General features: G+C 38.8%; 1 protein-coding gene across 1 annotated transcript in view; it reads left to right on the top strand.

Annotated features, from left to right (window-relative positions):
- The window catches only part of ank2b (ankyrin 2b, neuronal), a 199,924-nt gene that overhangs the window by 114,481 nt on the left and 63,041 nt on the right, over positions 1 to 22,402 (top strand). Inside the window, exons 2-6 of the mRNA XM_062444328.1 lie at positions 8,934 to 9,035; positions 14,686 to 14,784; positions 16,992 to 17,090; positions 17,276 to 17,374; positions 18,773 to 18,958. Coding sequence (XP_062300312.1) covers positions 8,934 to 9,035; positions 14,686 to 14,784; positions 16,992 to 17,090; positions 17,276 to 17,374; positions 18,773 to 18,958 — 585 coding nt within the window. The remainder of the gene's footprint in view (positions 1 to 8,933; positions 9,036 to 14,685; positions 14,785 to 16,991; positions 17,091 to 17,275; positions 17,375 to 18,772; positions 18,959 to 22,402) is intronic.

Below are 22,402 nucleotides of genomic sequence, written 5' to 3'. Positions count from 1 at the left end.
ATCTAAAGTATACTATATGTTTTTTATATCGATTTAATACCTTCGTACAAAAATCAACATGCAATTAACTATTCGCCAATCATGTGGTTAATAGAGAATGTTTTGCAAAGTCATCATTGGTGGTGTATTCAAGTGCTGAAGGGAGATTCTGACCTAAATTCAGCTTTCAATACACTAAACTAATTCATATGATTTAATAGCTTCAGTTGTTAATGCAAAGCTTTTTGGCATCTTGGGTAACAGAACCACCAGAAATCATTCCACCAAACCATTAACTTAAGTTTGTATAACAGTTCTTGTACAATAATCTAACCTTAATACAAGCAAACGAAAGCTTCACTAATCAATACTTTTATTTAACAGCAAAGCAGTGTGACAGATAGAGATGAGCTTCATTACTGCAGTGGGGAAACAGTCACTGTGTGTGTGTGTGTGTGTGTGTGTGTGAAGTCAGACACATCGACCCTTTGCCATCAGTTTTCTGACTCGACACAGTTGTACTGTCTGTTACACTGGCTGCCAAACACCCAAGTGGATACTTAGTGCTTTTTATGGATGTCAGTCTCTGGTGTGAGGGTGGTAGACACAGAGATGGGATGCATTAATCACTCTACATGTGTAGGTGTTCATGCTGTATTTGTCATTTTAACAGCGATATCAGAGTTTTCTTCCAAGCGGGTAAAATGATTGTCTCAAAGTCTCAACGTGGATGCTTGGATTCCAGTTTTTAACATATAAGCTAAGTTCAGCTTCAGCCCAGTGTCTGAGGTACAGCAGTAACGATTAGTTGATTGGCAGAAACTTCATATGCAACAGTTTTGATAATCAATTAATCATTTAGATTTTGTTTTCAAGCAAAATACCAAACTAGATGGTTGTAAAAGAGAATTTGATGTGTTACCTGTCATATATGACCGTATTGTAATATTTTGGGGTTATAAACTGATGACTGGTGAAAACATAGAATTTGAAGACATTGCAGTGGGTTTTAGGACATTGTGAAGGAGCTTTTAAAATGTGTTTAAGATAAGATCAGATATCCCTATATTAGTCCCACTGTGGGGAAATGTATAATATTGCAGCAGCAAGTGGATAGAACACATAGAAAGAATAAAGAACAATAAATAATAAGTAAGTACACAAGCAATAAAAGCAATAGTAGTACAAAATATAGTAAAAAACATAGTAACATTATGAACAAGAGTAATATTGTTGTTGTCATAATGATAATATACCTGAGTCTGATATTGATATTACACATTTTCTGATGTTTTATTGACTTGACAAATCAGAAGACTAATTAATGACAATACATGAAAATAATTGTTACTTACAGGTCAAATTGAAGTTATTTTTGGGGAATCTGATCTTCTTTACACCAAGTTTACGAGTCCACTTGAACAGTTAGGGGACCGCTGCATTAGGATACATCAGGGAAACATTAATATCAAATTTCATTGCAATGTGTCTCCATCTCCCAGACTGATAACCTGTGAAACTGATAGGTTAGAGATGAAGGAGTGATCTGCATATTTACCATTATGGTAACTATGACTAACACCAACCAATGTGTGTTCAGGTGCTTTATAGTGATGTAATGACCCTTCCATCATTTATAGTTTCTTTGGTTGGATCTGTGGTTGAAACTCCAAGCCAAGTTTTAATTCGACTTTCTTTTATGTTTGTGAAACTGGATTGAACTGAAGTGTTTTGGGGTTGTAAGGAAAACAGAGGCTACCAAATGGGTTGTTACACCTATTGAAAACTGAATCGAGTTGTGGAATATTTGCTTTTGCAGTGTTGGTATTTGGTGATGTACATTGCATTGCTACTTGCTATTTACTTTATTGTTTTCTTTGGTTTGAGGGAGCTATTTTCTCTCTGTTTTATAATAACTATTTATCAGATGTGACTCTGACTGGCACCCCTCTTTATGTAAAAGTGTCAAAACCACTACAGTGTGAGGTGAAGAAGATGTGATTTGATGGCAAAGATTTCAACAGTGAGGGATGAAGAGAAGTGACAGGACAAAGAAAAACGACAGGAAGTCCAAAGTTTGGGATCATTTAAGTTGAAGCAACATAAAAACTCACTCAATGTACAGTGTATGTAAGACCGAACTAGCCTATTACAATAGCACAACGTCAATGCTTCAGCCTCTCAGCAGAAGGCATCCAGTTTACTAGATTACTCAATTTATCCATGGAATAATCAGTTAGAATACCTGATTACTAAAATAAGTGAGGCTCGTATCACTTCAGTAAAATGTCTTTTTCACTAATACCAGGTTTCTACTTGCGCAGCATGTGTATGGACACTATTTCCTACATCATGTTTGTGACAATAATGTTTTGCAGCGACTCATTCCAAGTCCCACCCACCTCCTGTTTTTAGCCACAGTCTATTCCGGTGGGCCCCAGCAAATACGACCTTTGACCCCGCTCTTACACTGATACAGTCATACGCAGCTTTGAAGTTCTCCTCAAATCTTCCGGCCACGGAACTCACTGGAACGCTAGAGATTTTCTCTCGGATCACTTCATACCTACTGATCCCTATTTAGCTTCTCTGTCTTCAATTTAACAGTCATGAAAAATACATTTGTTTTAAAGACTTGTCATATGTCAGGTTATGAAACTGTCCTGTCAGAATATAACATACAGTATACGGAGGAGGATTGGACTGTGTTCCTTACATAATATACATTACATAATATATCTATTATTCTGTATTGCTGCATTGTATTAAACCACTACATGGATGCATGGAAGTTATTTGCATTAACATCTAAATTTAGCTGAAACACATAATCCTGCTGGTCCTGCACTGATGGACTGTATGCTATGTCCACAGGGACAGCTCTGATAGGCTTGAAGCAGCCGAGGGCCATTTACATTAGTCTTCCGAGGCTCGGCATCACTGTACGCAGGTCAGCTGACATTGATCATAATGTTAATGAAGGAGATGGAAGCACAGGGGAGGTGGATGTGTTGAATATATCAGGAGTTCCAGTTATGTCAGCTTAAGGATGATGAATTACAGCGGGCTATTTTTACAGTGTATGAATGATCTGCAATACTTTATGTCTTTATTGTCGCTGGGGGTGAACTTCTCACACCGCTAAAATGTCAGCTTTTGGGAGTAAAGAAGAAAAGCAGCTTTTCAGTCGGCTAAATGTGTCTTTTTATGGTTATAATGATTATAGGTTGTGTTGATTGAAGTGCTGTTGTAATCTCTAAATCGCTCTGTGGCTGTGTGCTGCTCCATGGACTTATGTGTGCAAGGCAACCCAAAGGAGCTTTTAATATGAGAACACACACATAAACACAGCCAGCACCATCAGGAGAGTTGCAGTTGCTAGTAAACACAGATAATGTTATTACGTCCTGACAGCTAGGAATAGAATGTGTTCCTTCAATCAAATCAACACAGTTGCCATACAGTACTGTGTGTGTCTTGTTCTTATCTGGGCTAAATGTCATCTTAAACTGTTGAGGTTACAAGAGTTTAAAATTAAAAGTATGTTACTAGTTGATACAGTTAATTGTTAATGCACACTCATGCAGTAAAGTGGTCATTTGTGGCTACAGTAGTCCACAAAGCTAGGTTAAAGCTAGGTTATTTCATTTTTAGGCACTAGAGGGCAAATCATGTTAAAATAATCTAAAAAATTGCTATGACTAGCATCAATGTGTAAGCAACTGCCTGCTTTCAGGAAACATACTGTAGAGTAACATTTCCAACATATTGGAGTTGTGTTTCTGTCCAGCTAACAAATATAAGTTTTAATATTCACTTCCTCTAATCTCTTTTAGCTTCCTTCTACTCTAGTGAAAAATATCTGGCTATTCAGCTGCTAAAAGTTCCATTCTCTTTAGCGGCTAGTTGCTAACTTTGCAGTACAGTGAGTTAGCTTTTTCATATCTAGTTTCCTGAAATCAACTGCTCGAAATGAGGCTGAGAGGAGCAGTGAGACTGATGTGCTGTAAAATCAAAAATAATAGGCTAAACAATGCTAGTAAGAACCAGAGAACTGCAGAGTTGGCTAATGAATTTCTGTGTTGAATACAGCTAAAATAATTGGTTAATGCAGCTTTAAGAAGTGCATTTTCAAACGTTAGCATGTCTCCAGTGCTCAGCTTTTTTAGTTATGGAATTGATAAACTGCCAGCTTATTAATAGCTATCATGTTAGCAATAGAAACAACAAGCTAACATAGGCAATACGTTAGTATTTGTATGGTCATAGGCTACAAATGTTAGCCATATACTTGCCTAATACACATCCTAATAACCTGCAATGTAAGCTACTGTGCTCTAAAATCAAAAATAATGAGCTAAAGGAGACTATGAAGGCCTGGGTAATGATTTATGTGGTGAATAGCTAAAATAATTAGCTAATGCAGCTTTAACAAGTGAATTTGAAAATACTAGCATGGCTCCAGTGTTTTAGTTATGGAATTGATAAACTGCCAGCTTATTAATAGATAACATGTTAGCCATGCTAAGCTAGCATTAGCAATAAGTTAGTATTTGTATGGTCATACAAATGTTAGCCATATACTTGCCTAATGCACATTCTAATCACCTAATGTACACTGAAATGTGAGCTAACTATTCAACATTTTGACATGTCATAACAGTGTAAGCATTCCAATGACTTATACAGTAAGTAGGGCCATTCCTAATTATAACCACGCCTTTTCTGGACCTTTTTGACTTTTGTCAAAGTACTGTTCCTTGATGAAGGCTGTAAAGATGTGGTTACAATTATATTTAGTGAGAAGTAAAAATGCAACTCATTAACGTGGGAGCTAGTATAAATCATAATGTGTGTGTTAGCATGAGAGCAACAAGCTTCTGTGGACAAATAGATTATTTTTGATGTAACTAGCTAATTAGCTAATTGGTAAATTGACAGAAAATCTTACAAAAAGTAAGAACTGTCCACACAATATATGATTATATAACTGACAATGACACATAAAGAGCTGTTATATCTCACATGTGAATGAGAGTGATGCTGTGGCACAATGCCAGCTGGTTTGATGGGCACTTCTAAAGGAAGCAATGCCCTTCATGTGTTATGTGCTAGCTCTGCTGACAGACAGAAAGCCCTGTTGTCATGGTTACCTCCAGAGAGGGCAGTGCTTTTTTGTCTCCGTGGTAACTGGGAGGGGCTTGGATGCTCACAGCCTGGGCACTGGTCTCTCACAGAATGTTGGAGGAGGTTTGCATTATTGATATAGCTCGTCGCATTGCACAGATGAAGACGTTGTAAATGAATGTTTGATGTAATGTGTTGATGGAGGACTGTGCTTTGTCACGCTTGGCAGGTTAGATTAAGTCTTGAAGTAACGTGGCTGTCTAGACACAAGATAAATAGGAACCCACATCATATATGTATGACAGACACATACTGGTGCTACCTTTTATTTCACTTAACCCCACTCATGTTTCTTCAACAGCAGATGAAACAACCTTCATGCTTGACATGTTCCTTTATTAACTTTTATTTTAAATTTCTGTCTGTATTCATTACCAGTAATACCATGAGTCACCCTAAGAAAGTCAAAGTCAGAACAGCTTTTCTGATCTGCACAGCACATTCAAAAGAGAGTGACAAACTGACTAAGCTCCTTATAACCAGGAGTTATGAAACCATTTCTGTAGGATGCTGGCTGCCACAATTCTCTCTTTCTCTCCAATGTAAAGTGCTTTCCATTCAAAAGCCTCACTTGTATGAGAGTCATGTCTTTCTCCGGTCTAAGTGCCACTGTAGCAACCCCGCCAGTTGCAGAAAGATGATTAGGGCAAGGTCTTGCATAATGTGTCTCGTCAGCTCTGGAGGGAATGTGAGGATATTATCAGACAGGCTTGATTGTGGTAATGGCTGCTTTGTACAGTGCTGCCGGAAAACAATACTAACCCTGTGAGGCTGTATGAAATCTTTCCATGGTCTATTTTCTGTTCTGTTGTATGTTATTGTAACTGAGAATGCTTGACTTTTCTATAATTTTAGTCTAAAAAGATTGACATAGTTGAGTCCCCCCCCGACCCTTAAATATACCAAGAACAATGTTTAGATTTTCCACATTTTATTTGTTGATTAAGCAATTTAATGGTTATATCCTTATTATATCAATTGCATCAGCATGTTTTAGTTAAATAAAGCAGTTCTTTCACAGACATTTCTCTGAAAAACAATACAATTGATTTCTATTTCTATTTTCATTATGAATAATACCAAATTACATTTTATTTCTTTCCAGGAAATTATGTGGAAATTATTGGAAAATGATGGTGCTACCGAATAAAGCGTCACAGTTTTAATTCACAGTTCAAGAATGAAAACTAGTACTTGAACTGAAAAGTTTCCTATTATATTAAAAGCAGACTTTGCACTGTGACAATGTAACAGCAAACAATATTACAGTAATATATAAGAACATATACAGCTTCTGCTGAGTCTAAACTTTTGACTTTTTTGTCTGTAGTGCCGACCAGAATGTGTCAATCCAAGTGGTGACTGACAAAACTGCTGCTTTTCTGGTTGATGCAGTTGAGTGCTGGGAAGTACAACAATGGTGTATCCTGACAAGTTAACACATATCAACTGGCAATGGCGATGGAGTTGTGACTTGGAACTAGAGCCTACAATGTGATCACTTCATTAGTGGAGTACTCTGACCTTTTGTGAAATCACCCAGAAGTCAGATGAGAGGGTTGATGTCATATGAATGTCTGTGTATCCAGTACAGAGAAAGGACAGGATGTGTTTAGCCAACACAGAGACCAGAAACAGGGGGAAACTGAAAGTAACACTACATGGTAACTTTATGTTGTTTATCTGAAGACAATGCTATCTAGGGCTGGATATCGGTACTCGCTACTTTTATGGTATCAACCGAAATAAATCAATACCAAGTAGTATTGAAACGTCTCCTGTCAAACAATTCCTGCGGCTGCAATCGAACTTTCTTGCACCCAGAGCTAGAAAATATGACTATTTGTATGGACTTACTCACAGCCAATCAATTGGTCCCACTGCCACAGCAGCTACAACCTGTCTGTGGTGGAGAATTTGTGGTATTTGTGCATTTGTGTCAAAATCAAAACATTTAGATGTGGAGGAGTGGTGGCATTTTATGCAGTGTAATGCTCCACATGATGGGTATTGAATGATGTACTCAGGTGGTATCAGTGTCACTTTAATGGTACTTGTATTGGTGCTGGTATTGTAATTTTGTAACCGATACCAAGCCCTAATGCTATCTTATGAGCATGGCTGGATTACCATCAGAGTTAAATACCCAGGGGTCCCAGACCCTCAGGGGCCTTGGAAGCGTCACTTTTATTGTGGTCAGATTTATTGCAAATTTCTCAATATCAGCTAAAATGACACATGTCCTGCTTTATTACCAGTTCTGGCTGCCTGTATTGTCATGGGCCTGTGTCAAAAGTTGCTCGGATAATTGTCCTCAATAAAATAGTTTTAATCACCACAGACCAGTGGTTAGTAGGGGGCTCCTTCTGGTTGCTAATGGAGTATTTATCAGAGGTTGAATTTCCAACAAAAAGCTCAAGAATGCAATAGTTTTTGGTGTAACACACACAACTTGAGTATCATTGAACACAACAACAAGGACAGTTTCTAAAACACTCCTTTCTCAAACAGCCTTCAAGTCTCTGCAAGTTCACTTTTGTATTGTATCATAAATATTCTTGAAATGAATGGCTGCCTTTTAATGTAAACCTGAAAATGTACAGTGTGTGTAATACATGGAGAACCATCAGTGCGGTCCTTTGAGGTGGTTGTACTTGCTTTGCAGAAAGCTCCAGTATCTGTGAGCCTGAGTGATGCAGTGCAGTTCTCTGCAGCAGCTGACTGCAGGTCCAACACAAACACCAGACTACAGCTATATATGTATGTGTATGAAGTAGACATCACTGCTGCAATGTCACTGCTCATTTTACACATCATCAGTGCTGCGTCCTTCCCCCTGATCTTTGAGAACATGTGAGCAGGGTGAGATTACTGAGTGACAGATTGCGATGAAGGAAAGGACAGACCACGCTTCAACTTTAATATCTGTCAACGCTGAAAAAAGCTGGCTTATGAGGATTTTAGGCAAACTGCGACCTTGGTAGCATAATAAGAGATCCCTGCTCTGCTCGAAAACACACCGTCGCTGACCCCTTGACCTCCCCGCTGAAGGTAGTAACGCAGTTTGAATGCAGTACAAGAGAAGCATCGTACAGTGATTTTCCACAGCAGGAGCAGAGAGAGCTGAGAGCTTTGAACAAGCTGAGTGTGAGCCAGGATTGAGCTTTAGCGAATGCACCAAGAGGAAAAAATGCTGAATCATTCTGCCTCCTTATTGTCCTGGTCTGTTTCCAACTGCAGCTCTCTCAGCATCCAAAAACAGGGGACATGTCCTTCCCTAAAAACGGACACACGCATTGTTTGTGTACAAAGGAAAAGCATATTTCACTGACTGGCTGCACAGTTTAGATAGATAATGATTTATCGTGATATTATGGTCAATGCCAACTTCAACTTCACCTTTTTTAATATATAGATTCTATTATTAGATTTTCTTCACTGATAAGTGTGTCTGTGTATGTGTGTATGTATATGTATGCACGGGTGTGTGTATATACTGTATACGTATATAAATGAAAGGAAATAGAGAACCATTAGGTATGTGCACATTATCACTATTTTACTTGTGTATATAGTTAACATAAGTTGTTGTATCATTTTTATTACTTTTTATTACAAATATATTAGCATGTATCTGTATATATAGGTGCATTTTTTCCCTTTTCTTTTCCTTTAAATGTATCACCTCTTTTGCTTGAATGGAAATGTTTATATATATATTTTATATATATCTAGAGTTGATTGTATTTCTTTTGTGTCTCTTCCAGTCTGACAGTAACACCAGTTTCCTGCGAGCAGCGAGGGCAGGGAACATCGACAAAGTTTTGGAATATCTGAAAGGAGGAGTAGACATCAGCACCTGCAATCAGGTAGGAGACAGAGAACATACTGTAGCGTGCATAATACATAACACCCCCCATACACCCCCACACACACCCTAGAGCTGTACAATATTAGACAACAATCATTTTTGACATATGTTGATTGGAGTTTAGCAAAAAAATGGAAATACTTATGTAAACATGCCTGGAGGTTTCCCCACAAGCCAATCTTAGGACACTGCAATATAAACCTATGGACACAGGTTTGTCACCTTATACCTTGTTGTGGTAAACATGATAGCTTACACAACAAGCAGACATGAAGCAACATTCGCATTCATTCGAAGTTGCATTTCTGATCTCCCGAGTCTAGAATTTCAATATTCAGTCTTCTTTTAGCTTTGGTTTGGTCTCCACCGACTTCTCAGAAGTTCATGACTGACTGTTTAGCTGATAAACGCTCAACTATGTTCGCCAATTTTTGCTCTTCTGTCTGTTGTTTGGTACTGGGCATAGTGTGTAGTGGGTTTATCAAAGCTTAAAACCTTTTACATAAGATATCATCATTTTAATTCATTGCTGATATAAAATATTGTATAATGCAGCTTTAACTTCCTTGTTAAATGAGTCCAGTAGCAGTCTTGCTAACAATTTAGCAGACACTATGTTGAGTAACGTAGCTTCATGCTAGTCTCTCATTGTCGGATCATCTCCATGTGTGTTACCACTGATCCCAGACAGTAAGGGTGGTTTTTGCTTGTCAAACCATTCATCAAAAAGTGTTAAACTCACAGCTGCCTTAACAAGAAAGTGTGGGGTGGAAATGTTAAGGTGGAACATTTTTCACACCCATGTAACCATAGGTGACAAACATGAACACTACTTTTAGATAGTAAACATATGTTTTCGATATTGAAATGATCCACAGAATGTATCTGCGTGTGGCTTGTCACGTTTCATGCCGCTAATCTGCATAGGCACGTACTAAATACTTACATCCCTGTAGGGGACGATACTGTGTTTAATCAGAGAGAGTTTCTTTATTTAGGACCACTCATTATCTAGTCTCCTCTAAGCCCATTAGCATTCCAGTCATTGACAAGGGGGGGGTCATTGAGACCTGATATGATGTAAACAGTCCTGTCCTAGCAACAGTCATAATGACCAGCCTGGTAAACAAAAGTCACATGGAGTGGAAATGTAAGATTTGCTGGTGTGTCTGTGGGGAGTAGAGACTTTTTTGTTATCACCTACTTATATTTGGAATGATGTTGATCACTTGTGTCCTTGAGGATATTTTGAGCTCCTGTATTTGTGTGTCTTCCTCTCGAGCTATGTTTCTATTGTTGTGATCTTAAAATTGCCTCAAATTTAAAAGAAGTTGTGATTTTTTTCTATCTTTTAAAGAAAAATCTAATTACTTCACAGAGGTTTGGGGTTGTGATTATCCATTTAGCATGGGTCACTAGATCATCTGCTCTGAATTAAGGAGAACAACTATAGCCGATTTGACTGAGGTCAACAGAAGATGCAAGAGATACAAACGCCTCCCTGCTGGGGTACAAGTGGGTACACAGTGGATTTCAATAAGATCATTTCAGATATAGTGTGTAATTATCCCCTACATTGGAATGGCAGTTCAAATTGTGAATAGCAAGCAACTGCCCTAATCCATTCTAGAGTATATTAAGCCTCTAAGAAAACCTAAATAAATTCTACTGTAACAAGGTTACAGTTATTACAACTGGAATTATATGAAATTGAATGTATATGTTTAAATGTATTCAGTCTTATTGTGATACCCTGTACCCATCTATTATTATGACCTTGAAGCTGATGTTGTACATGTATTCCTAAATACAAAGACACATTATGAACATATGACAAATCAGAAATGAACTTTACTGTGCATGATGGATGTGTATGTCCAAAAAATGGCATGATCACATTATTTAAAACCTTACAGACTTTCATGATTAATAATGATTGCCAGTGGTGTTGTGGGTACAAAAAACCATTAAGATAAAAAATGTAGGCTTTAAAAAAATATGTTCACTCTGTACATAAAGGTTATTGATATGTTTGATAGTGAGAGCAGTTTGAGGTCTATGTACAAACAGCACAAACATCACTCACTTTTACAAAAAAAGACATTAAAAATCCGTCAAAACCTACAGCTGCACAAGAAGACACTCATGGGACCATTACTGTGACGGACCACTACCTGCTCAGCACAAAACAGATTGACAAAGTTAGCGAATATCTGGTGAACATAGTGGAGCCTATAGCAGCTGATCGTTTTCTCAGGGGTTGGTGGAGACCAAAACGGAGCTAAAATAAAAGCGATATTGGACTTACTCATCAGGCTGACATTACCTTGACTACAAATGAATGCCAATGTTGCTTTTTGTTTAAGTGTGCAAATATGCAGATGTTTGCTATAGCTAACATTTTAGATTATTATACAAGCCAATAATAAACCAGATATTGTGTGATATTGACCCAGTCTAGAGGTCTGATATTCCTGTATTTTCCATGGATACAATGAAGGAATAGAGTAAACAATTCTTCAGTACTGTGTAGCATTTCCCTGTTTCATATTTTGTCTCAGCTGTGGGTTCATAATATTTGAGCATAATATATTAATTTAGCAGCCTGCTAATTGTAAATAGTGTTTAGCAATTCCCTGAAAAATGCCGTTGAGTCTTTGAACTTTCCCACAGGGACTAATGGGTGTTTTACTGTTGCTCTGATGCTGATTATAGCTCAATAACATACTGCACTGATGAGTCGGTATTTACTCTGAATAACAGGCCCGTCCCCCCGAGACAAATTCACGACTACTGTATTAAATTTTCCCCACATCACATTTACATTGCATTAAAATGGCTGCATGGTGTAATAGATCTAACAGATAATTGGGAATGATCTCCTAAGTGATTGTGTTCATGTGGGCTGACAGAATGAGGTAACAGCTATTATGGATGGGTAAGTGGGTGGACAGGCCATGGTGAATGATAAACGGTATAGTGCTTTGCTGCAGGTGAGTACAGGGCATAGTGAGGTGTGTACAAAAATGAATAAGGCTCCTGAGGGTTGTCGGGGAGTTGGACACTATTATGTTCCTTTTTTTTTTTTTTTTTTTACAATCAGAGTATCCTTTAATTTGTGATTGCAGTATATATGAGATGTGGGATATACCCAAAAACGTTCCTCCCTGACCACAAGGGAACAATATGGACTTGAACTTGGACTCAACTTTTTCATCTGACATCAAACTCTGTCTGACGTCCTTTGGGCCAAAGAGACACAGGAGCTTGTTCATCTCTGCTGTCTCGTCACAGTTCTCTCATAGGAGAACAGTGACAGGTGCTACTTCAAACAGACTGCTGATGCTTGTTCTCAGATAAAGAAATGTGTCTAACAGAAGCCAGAGAGGGCGGAATTCTGGTCTGCCCTGCTGTTCCGTAGTGTTCTGCATTATTATTTTAACGGCGATGCTTATCATCATTTTTGTGGCAATTTTTCTTGGAATTTCTAAGGCCAAGCAACAAAATAACAAATCTTTGATTGCATCCCACAAAGCCAGGCTACAACTCACAGGTTCAGATATTAATGGGAATAAAGTTGACAAAATATCTCTTGAGAACTATGGTCAACCAGATGTACTGTATGCTGGATCAGTCAGTGACCTGTTAGCAGTGTTTAAATGATGACATGACCAACAACTCTTTAAATGAGGTGTCAGATATTATATATTTCTTTCCTTTCATTTTTTTTCTGGAACTTTGGCAACATTTCCAGAACAGATGACATGTCTCGAGCAAATGCTAATTCAGCTTTGATCGACCATATTAAGCCACTTGAAAGATGGCCTTTACTTTAAAAAAAACCCCAATCCAACTGCGAGACAACAGAACACAGAAGCATAGATCAGTTGTCTGTATAGACTAGCCATCCAGTAAAGCCATGGATCCCAAACCAAAGAGCATCTACAATAAACAGAATAAAGGGTTCACTCTACTCTTAGATACAGTGGTACCAAGACATTGGATATAATTGTACAGTGATACAAGGCCGGCAGGAGAAGGTATGTAAACTGAAACACATATTCTGCTTTGCTACTAAACACGCCCCTTGCCAGCTGTGGAATATCTCAGGACAATGCAAACACAAGAACAGTCAGATGATTCTAGGACGAGCATTCACTCTGTAGGGACCCTTGGAGCCCAGTGGGACTTTCAGCCTCAAGGAGCTGTGTGATGAGGGTTGCTTTGGCAGTCACGGAGGACATTATTTATCGACTCAGCGGCTCTTTTCAAACTGCAGCCTAATGCTCGGACTGCTGAAAGGGTTATTAAATCAATGGTGGGTCACTTGGAAGAGGAGAGGGGACAAGGGGAACCACTAGGCCTAGATTCACCGCCAAACTGCTGCTTAAAGGCATGAAGGAAAATGGAAGGCTGTTAGTGGAGCAATTTAAAAAATCCACTGATCAATATTTTTCAATCATAGAAAAAATGACTATGTGTAATATGAAAGCCATTGCTCATAGTTCCCCTCAGCTAGCGAGCTTTTAAGCCTCTTTTAGCCTTTTTTGGTTTTCTGACCCACAAACCCTGTTTTCATCCTCATTTCCAGCAGTAACTGGCAGCATGTTTTCATCAGAAAGTGGAACATCTGGGAGCTAAATAGCCAGATATTTTTCTCAGAAGCTGGTGGAGACCAAAAACACAGCTGAAAAGAGTGACTTGGGGCAGGTGAACAAAAGCATGACTCCAAATGAATGTGCTAATGTTGCATAAATCCAGCTTTACATTTCAATGAGCGCATTCTAAAAAGGTTGAGCACCAACGTTAATTCTAGGAAATTATCGTAACTTGAGATCTAATACCCCATCAACCATCTCTATCTCTATCTAAGTTTGTTCCCTCACTTGATGTCTATGAGTCATCTTACAGCAAAGCAAGCCCCTCCTACCTTTTCCCTGCCAACCATGCAGCACCTGACACCCAGGAGCCCAATACAGATATTAATAGAGGTCATGAGTGATTTACAACGTGAAACTTCAAACACCAGTCTGGATTACCATGTATTAGGTTTAGAAAAGGTCATTTGTCAATAGTATTTGGAATGAAATTTACCAGCTTTAAATTAAATGACAAGATTCTGTTGGCCTTTTGAAATGGTTTTCTAGATCTTGTGCTACTTTAGAATGAATCCTCAATATCTGTTTATGGTCTCAGCTTTCACAAATCAATACCAAATATAATATACAAAATATTTGAGTATAACACAACAACTTGGAATAGAAAATGAGAGGAAATTTGCTTGACCTACACACACACACACACACACACACACACACACACACACACACACACACACACACACACAACCAACTATTTAACTCCATACTCAGTCAGCAGTGACTCTATTGCACAACAGAGTACATGGCTCAACATCTAACCCAACTTTGATATCTGGCTGTGATATCATTCTGTCTGTCCCTCCTCTACATGAAGGAGTGACTGTTCACATGTAGAAATAGAAACTGAGAATAAAAAGAAGGCTCAGATAGTTATGGACCAGGAGGAGGAGGTAAACCCTGCTATTTCCATTTGGATTTTTTTAATACCCTGTTGCTGTTGGGTCGCTGCACTTTGAGCCTGACATTTCTTCCATTGTCTTTTTCCAGAATGGTCTTAATGCACTGCACCTGGCAGCCAAGGAGGGCCATGTGGACCTGGTCCAGGAGCTCCTCGACAGAGGCGCCCCGGTGGATTCTTCAACAAAGGTATGAGATCTCAGCTTCTCACTGGGCAGACTTCAGTTCCTGAAAAGAAGGAACTGGAACTTTCTAATAGGGAGCTGTGCATAGCAGCTATTTCTAGTATGTTAATTAACTTGAGTTCTTCTAACACTTGGATTTAGCCCTATTGACTGGAAGTAATTTTCTTACTGTGATATTACAAACTAGAACTATCTACAACTGTACTATACATGCACATTTAGGCTAAAGCCCCTAATATGACTGATATAACTTCTGGCTGGGTCAGTGTGGGACAGTTCCAAAAGGTTTTTGGCCTTTACACTTTGTGGTTACAAAGTTCGTTCTTACAACTGCATGACCTACAACTTTTCTCTGACACTTTCGACTGAAACCATACACCTGGCAGACACTTATAGGGGCACTAACTGATATAACGACTTCACCAGAGTCCAAATCCTAGATAGTTACCTATTTGGTTGCGTCAAGGATTTCTAAGGTTGGTGCTGTTAGTGCCATTCTAAAGTTTCTTTGGTCATGTATGAGTGCGGGATAAAAGAGCTGAGGAGGAACACAGAAGGGACTTTTTGGGAGAGGGTTTGGCATCTTGACCCACTTTTTGAGAAGACCAGTTCCAAGTTTATGACTGACCTCATTCATTGAGAAAAACAACCTTTTGAAGATGATTTAGGGCAAAGGTGTCCAAACTATTCCATAAAGGTTCATGTGGCTGCAGGTTTTCATTCCAACCAAGCAGGAGCACACCAGGTTTGACTCATTGAAACAACTGATCTCAGTCTTCGGACAGTTGTTTGATCGTATGGTGTGCTTTTGATTGGTTGGAACAAAAACCTGCAGGCACAAGGCCCTTTATGGAATAGTTTGGACATGCCTGGTGAGAAAGCAGAGTACTAAAGAAAAGTGAAATGTGCAGTGGCATAGTGAAAAAGAGGACTTATTATGGTTATATTTTCAGTCATAAAGTTACAATATCAAATGTTCATATTAAATATGTCAAATAATCAGGTAAACATATGTTAAAGTAATCCCTGTTTGCATTGCTCAAGGTAGATTTCTTTATATGGTCATCTGCTCCATACACAGCATGAGTTCACTGCTCCACTCTGCTAAATTTATGGTGTATTTCCATTGTTTTGGGGGAAGTCACACTGAGCCTTGACTCGAGTCAAGCTGGCACGCTGGGGCTGTTTTTCCAATACACAGCAAGTTGTTTACCTGTTAGAGGTGTACTAGTCGTCTGCATGTCCTCATCAAACATCATCATCACTGTGGCTGTTTCTACTTGTACTTTTCCTCCCTGCATTATTTCTGATCTGCTTAATAAAGAGCTCCAAATATCTCCACATCCTGCTTCGACGGGTTTCTGGCAGCATTAACCAAGCTCTGTTAATTCATTGCCTCTATATTCTCACAATAAAAGCTTCCTGTTGTTTAGTCTTTCACAGGCTTAGGGGAAATTGTAGGTTTTCTTCAGCAGTAACTTAACACGACTCTGATATGGCTGCCCCTCAACAGCTCTCGGAAAGCTGGCCAATCAGAACAGAGTGGGCTCATCGGGAGGGGGTCTTTAAAGAGACAGGAGCTTAGACTTCTTGTTCCAGACAGAGGCTGAACTGAGTGGCTGCATAAAGGGACAGAATGAGATAAATAGGACATTTTTTTAAACTGTGAATTATGCAAATCTACTCTAGTATAGTTCCAGAATAAAAATATAGATCTGTAAAAGAGCACAATAGGTTCTCTTTAAGCAATGCTGATCATTCCAACAACTGTAATCAGAAAGTCCTGGCTTGTTACTGAGCAGGTTTCCAATGTCGTGTCATTCCAGAATGCAACTACATACTACAAAACATTGTTTAAGAGTTCATGTATCTGGTTTGGTTAAGAAAGATCGGGTTTCATAGGCTGGAAAATGTTACAATCTTGAAACTCAGTTCTGCAAACTTCTTATCTTATTATTGTTATTTTCTTTTAAATGATTTATTAAACCACATTATTAAAGGAACACTTCTGGAAAGCCATTCAATATAGTGGAACATCACATCACAGCTGAACTATTAATAATTCAAAGTTATATATATATTTTAATGTGGTTAGATCGTGAAGATAGGAAAAAAAGCTGATATCAAATGTTGTGACTTGTTTTGGTGGTCTTTATTGTATAAGTCAGTACTTCCTCTTATTGTGATTTTTTGTGTTTTTCATCAATCCAGAAAGGAAACACAGCACTTCACATAGCCTCTCTAGCTGGTCAGGCTGAAGTAGTGAAGATCCTGGTCAAACGAGGAGCTGACATCAACGCGCAGTCGCAGGTGAGCAATCTGTACTCTGCTGGTTGTTGTTATTTCTGCCGCCCTCTTTAAAAGTCATTGACAAGAGCACTCTCGACAACTCTTGTGTTACGCATCACTAATCACGTTCGAGAGCCAGGGTTTTTTATTTTGGGCTATTTTTTGTTGAGTAAATGTAACTTTTTCTTTTTGTTTGTGTGCTGCAGAATGGATTCACTCCATTGTACATGGCTGCCCAGGAGAATCACATGGATGTGGTGCGATACCTATTAGAGAATGGAGGCAACCAGAGCACTGCTACAGAGGTGAGAGCAGTGTGTGTTTGTGTGTGTGTGCGAGTGTGTACATGGGACACTTTCTGAATTTGGTTACGTACTGCATGTAAAGGAATACTTTTAATATTTGAATGAGATAAGAAGATGTGGTCTATGTGTTGGAAGCAGGGGGAAACAACTAGCCTGACTCTAACGTTAAGAAATAAGCTTACCAACAACCTGAAAGCTCACTAATTTAACGCCTAAAGACATTAGATTTGTTGAGCTACTGCTTTTAGAAGATGACCACATAGGACTCTACTATGTCATCACGCAGCTAATTAGAATCTATCCTAGAAAGCTTGTGTATGCTTACCACAACTTGGATATTTTTAGTCAAGGGGCAATAAGAGAAATAGTAAATGTAATGTAAAGTAATGATTAAAACGTGGAAATGTTCAGGAATGTCAAAAGAATGTTTTCTGTGGCTTGATGGCTAAAGATTGATGACATGTAACTGCAATCCCTTTGGTTCAAGTCCGCCTCAGAACCTTTGTCATGACAAAAGGGTTGATTAGAAGTTATGGTCTGTCAGGATCTCTCCTCCAACAGGTCATAAATCCCAACACTCCCCATACACTTCCTACAGCACTTAATCATTTGTTCTTGCAAGTAGTTTTTAAAGGCATCTTCCTTCCTTCCTTCCTTTGTAGCACCTAACAAAGCATAGTTACTGTGTTAAAAAGTAGTCTTGTATTTACTGCAGAGGGTAGGCCTATATTTGAAACAGGCTTATAACAGATATGTTTTTTATGTGTTTCTTCCATTGTTAAGTGTGCTTTAATATTTTTTATAGATATTTTATTTTCCACTCCTGTTTTAATTGCTTCGGTTTTGAATTGATGGTCGGTTGAACTGATTAATTGCTGTTGATGCAAACTCAATGTTTCCTCCATGTTTACCTGTTGTCTTGATAAATACAGTATGATCTAAAAATGTACATTTTCACAGCACTAATTCTATCAATGAAACAACAGTTATTTCCATTTGCTGCTGTTAACCTATTGTCAATGAAGCTTCCTGCACAGACGTTTTACATTAAAACCATCTAGCTAAACAGCCTCTCCTGGACGACTTTTGATTTAAATGTAATATAATAACATTTGAATATGCAGTTTTTCACTGACAGTAGCTTAAGGGCAACCCAAACAAAAGCAAAGTAGAAGCAACTGGAAATAACTACTGAAAGAAAATGGATTTAGTGCTGTAGAAATGTACATTAATGTTGAATTCACAGCCTGAGCCACTATAAAACAGGCAATTCTAACCCCAATCAATGCGTTTTATCAACCCTTTATATGTTCATATTGGCTATAACTTTGAGATGTAGTTAATCCTTTCAACCTTTCCTCTCATCCACCCTCTCCTCTCTTCTTTTTACTCAACCAGGATGGCTTCACCCCTCTGGCCATCGCCCTTCAGCAGGGCCACAACCAGGTGGTGTCCGTATTACTGGAGAATGATACTAAAGGAAAGGTCCGCCTGCCTGCCTTGCATATTGCGGCCCGCAAGGATGACACAAAGTCAGCTGCCCTGCTTCTTCAGAACGACCACAACGCTGATGTCCAGTCGAAGGTATGTCAACGGCACTGTTAGAGTTGGGGTGTGCATGTATGGAAGCTAATGTGTCGCTACTGTACGTGTTTGTGCTAGTGTCCGTACTGTGGTTATAATAACTTTTGTGAAGCTAAAAAAGGGATTTGGCTAGGTAGGATCTACTGATATTTGACGTACAGAATGCAATAGGTAACACATTGAAAACCAGTCAAGATTTCATGTAAACTTTTAAACATACTAACACTGAGGTTGTATATACCTGTAGACTCTTTCAGTGGAAAGACCTTGTTGACATCTGCCAATAAAATGTGATATGTATCTGGATAAATGATCCTGATAATCAACAACCTGATCACAGTCTTCTCATTATATCCTATCTACATAATGACATGGTCTCACTTTTCTTGCTCAGTATGCAGAGCAGGCATGTAGGTGGAAAGCTGGCAACAAACAATTACCTAGAGTATGATATCACAGTACAAGAGTGTGGACTATTTATGTGTGGGCTGAGCTGTAGTTGTAGTATCGGCTTTACTGCCAGTAGTGATGGAGTTTCAGCCTACAGTAATAAACTTTATTTATGTAGTACCTTGCTTAACAATGTTACAAAGTGCTTCACGAGAGGATAAGAACTTAAAAGAATGTTTTAAGAAGAGGTTTAAAAGCAGAGATAGATTAGCAAAGTTAATCTCACCAGCTAAATTGTTCCATCATCGTCACTGATGGAACCACTAGCTTTTAGTCATGAGTCCCCTTTCCATTAAGGAAATTCCGGATAAAATTTAGAAGGCGGGAACTTTACAGGAACGTCCTCTCACTTGGTCCTCTCAGCCGTTGTGTCTTCATTGCAGAGTAGGACCTTGATAGGACCAACTGGACTCTGGAGGTGACGTAATCATTCTGCAACAGTTTCGATAGTAGCATAATCGTTTTATTTTGGCGCTTTCTGTTGATATGGAGACACGCTCCAACGGCCACAGCCCTGTAAAATTAACCCGAAGTTCCTGCAATGGAAACGCCCCTATGGATCAACTCTCAATGGGGACTGAAAACATTGTCAACTCAATTGTGACTCAGTTGTATATCAGGAACCCTAACCCTGGCCAGGACCACCATGTATCCAACACCTGAACCAATCAAAGGCTACTTAGAGCAGAAGCAGATCAGTAAAAGGTCTTATGACTGTGTTTTCTTACTGTCAGTTGTAATGGCTTAGGAAGGCAGTCACTCCACTCAAGATAGGGCCACCAGATCAGACAGTGTTATGAAAGGCAAAACAATCCATGCTTTGGCAAGGTTCGAAGACTTGTTGGAAGAAGAACGGAATCAGGCAAGACAGGATGCAGTATTTCCCCAAAGTTGACTCCTATTATGTGGGGGACATTTAAATAAGAATAGCTGGTCCACTTTAAAGGTCAGTCCACCTTACGTAAGCATGGTCAGGTTAGGTGTATCACTGCAGAATGAACATAGGGGAAACACTGGGATGGAAAATTCACGCATGTTTTACACTCTAATTAGTATCTTACAAAAACTCGTAGGAACACACAGTAAAGATTACTAACGACATCTGACTGACTCTGGAGGTGTTTTGGAAGACGAGACGCCTCACTTTATTACACTGTTTCATTTATTGCATATTTTCCCTCTATTCAGATCAAATATCCAGATACCAATCACCAATCAGGTGTGAACAGAGTCCATGTATCAATCAAAATATATATGTATGATATAGTTTATGACAGAAGATCACTAACTTGTCATGACTTATTTTCCCCCCTGAAGCTGGTATTGTGTTGGTGTTTCCATCTGTCTGTCTATGCATCTTTCTATTTCTCTCTTCCTCTCTTCCTCTCTATCTCTCTTTCGTTGAGTGTCTCTGTGCCTTGCCGCGTCACTCTTGGTCCTGCCACTAACTGGGTCTCTCTCCTTCTTTTTTCCTTTCTCTCTTTAAATGCTTCTTCTCACACACTTCCCCCCCATCATCCCCTCGCTGCACCGGTGTCTAAGTGTAGCACTGTCCACTGCATGGAGTGTGCCACTGTCTGCAGGTTGTATGGTGGTGATATTAAAGGCTGCATGCAACCTATTGTGGGGGTACAGGGGATGGATGGATGGGGTGGTGGTTATATTTAAGATACAATTACCTGTTGATGTTAGAGGAATAATTTACGGTTGTGACTGTTTCTTTTATACCGAATAGTGGCTTTAAGTGACGTGGCTAGAGTGACAACGATGAAAATGAACTCCTGAATGTTAACTATTTCTTCTACAGCAACTATATATTGACAAAAGACTAATTATATTGTAATGTAGAAAAACACTACTATGGGTATATGCATGTATCAGTGTAATGCCATTTGTGGTTTAGCTGATGCAATGCAGTCCATCTCAATATGACTCATAAGAAAAACTCAGAGAACAGCTATAAATGGAAAAGAAAAAAGAAGTCCAAGTGTAGGAAACACAAGCAGAAAGGTTATAACTAACTCCTAGGTTTGCCAAACTTATTGGGAAGAGGAAAATAAGGCAAACGGTTAAATGATTACCTTTCGGTTGTGATGCACTTAACCTAGATTTGCACACACGTTATTTTCTTGTGTTTAGCTAACCTAGCTTAACTGTTAGCTTGTTTACAACCCGTCTGGTCGTCTCACTGCTCGGGTTTCTTACCCCCAACATAACCGCAGCAATGTCACCATTTCCTGAAATCTCAAAGCTGAAAGGAATAAGACCCAGAAGACCCATTTGTGATATGTTAGAATGTAGTAGAGAGTAGAGAATAGTTGTCAAGCTAGCACACTATCAGTCACACGACGATGGCTAACATTAGCCTCCATAAGCTGCTGGTCACACTAGACTAGAGCAAGTAAGGCTGTAGAAGCAAAACCCCTTAGTGTACTGAATTGAACAACATTTTATTGCTTATGAGTTCAACTTCTTCATTTTAAACAGGAAGCATTGCATTTTTCCTTTTCTTTCAAAAGTTACACAGTCTGACTTTAATGACACTCTGGGAATAGTTTGACAAATGGAAAGAAGTGCAAAGTTTTCCCCAAAATGTTAATGACTAAGCAGGCTAAGTGCTCATTTTACTGATGTAACATGACATGATGATGATTTGTTAAGAAGAAGTTTATATAATAGATTGAATTGGTTACAGTTATGGTAATCAGTGAATTAAAGCAATTCATAAGATGAAGTCATTAATCAAGCAGAAATGTTAAACATTCATTAGTTCTAGCTCTGAGTCTTTTAGGGATTTGGACTGTTGGTCGGACAAAAATGAGCAATATCACTCAGGCTTTGGGGTGATTTTATAATTAGTAGTACTTTCTGACATTTTACAGACTAACAACTGATCGATTAATCTAAGGAATTCTGGACTGATTGATCTATATTGAAACCAATCATTAGTTTCAGTTTCTTTGCGACAAGTGTCACCTCTGTATGAACTTGATA

The sequence above is a fragment of the Scomber scombrus genome, chromosome 23, assembly GCF_963691925.1.
Source record: "Scomber scombrus chromosome 23, fScoSco1.1, whole genome shotgun sequence".
Taxonomy (NCBI): Eukaryota; Metazoa; Chordata; class Actinopteri; order Scombriformes; family Scombridae; genus Scomber; species Scomber scombrus.
Note: the sequence above shows the minus strand (reverse complement) of the source record. Positions and strands in the feature narration are given on the sequence as shown.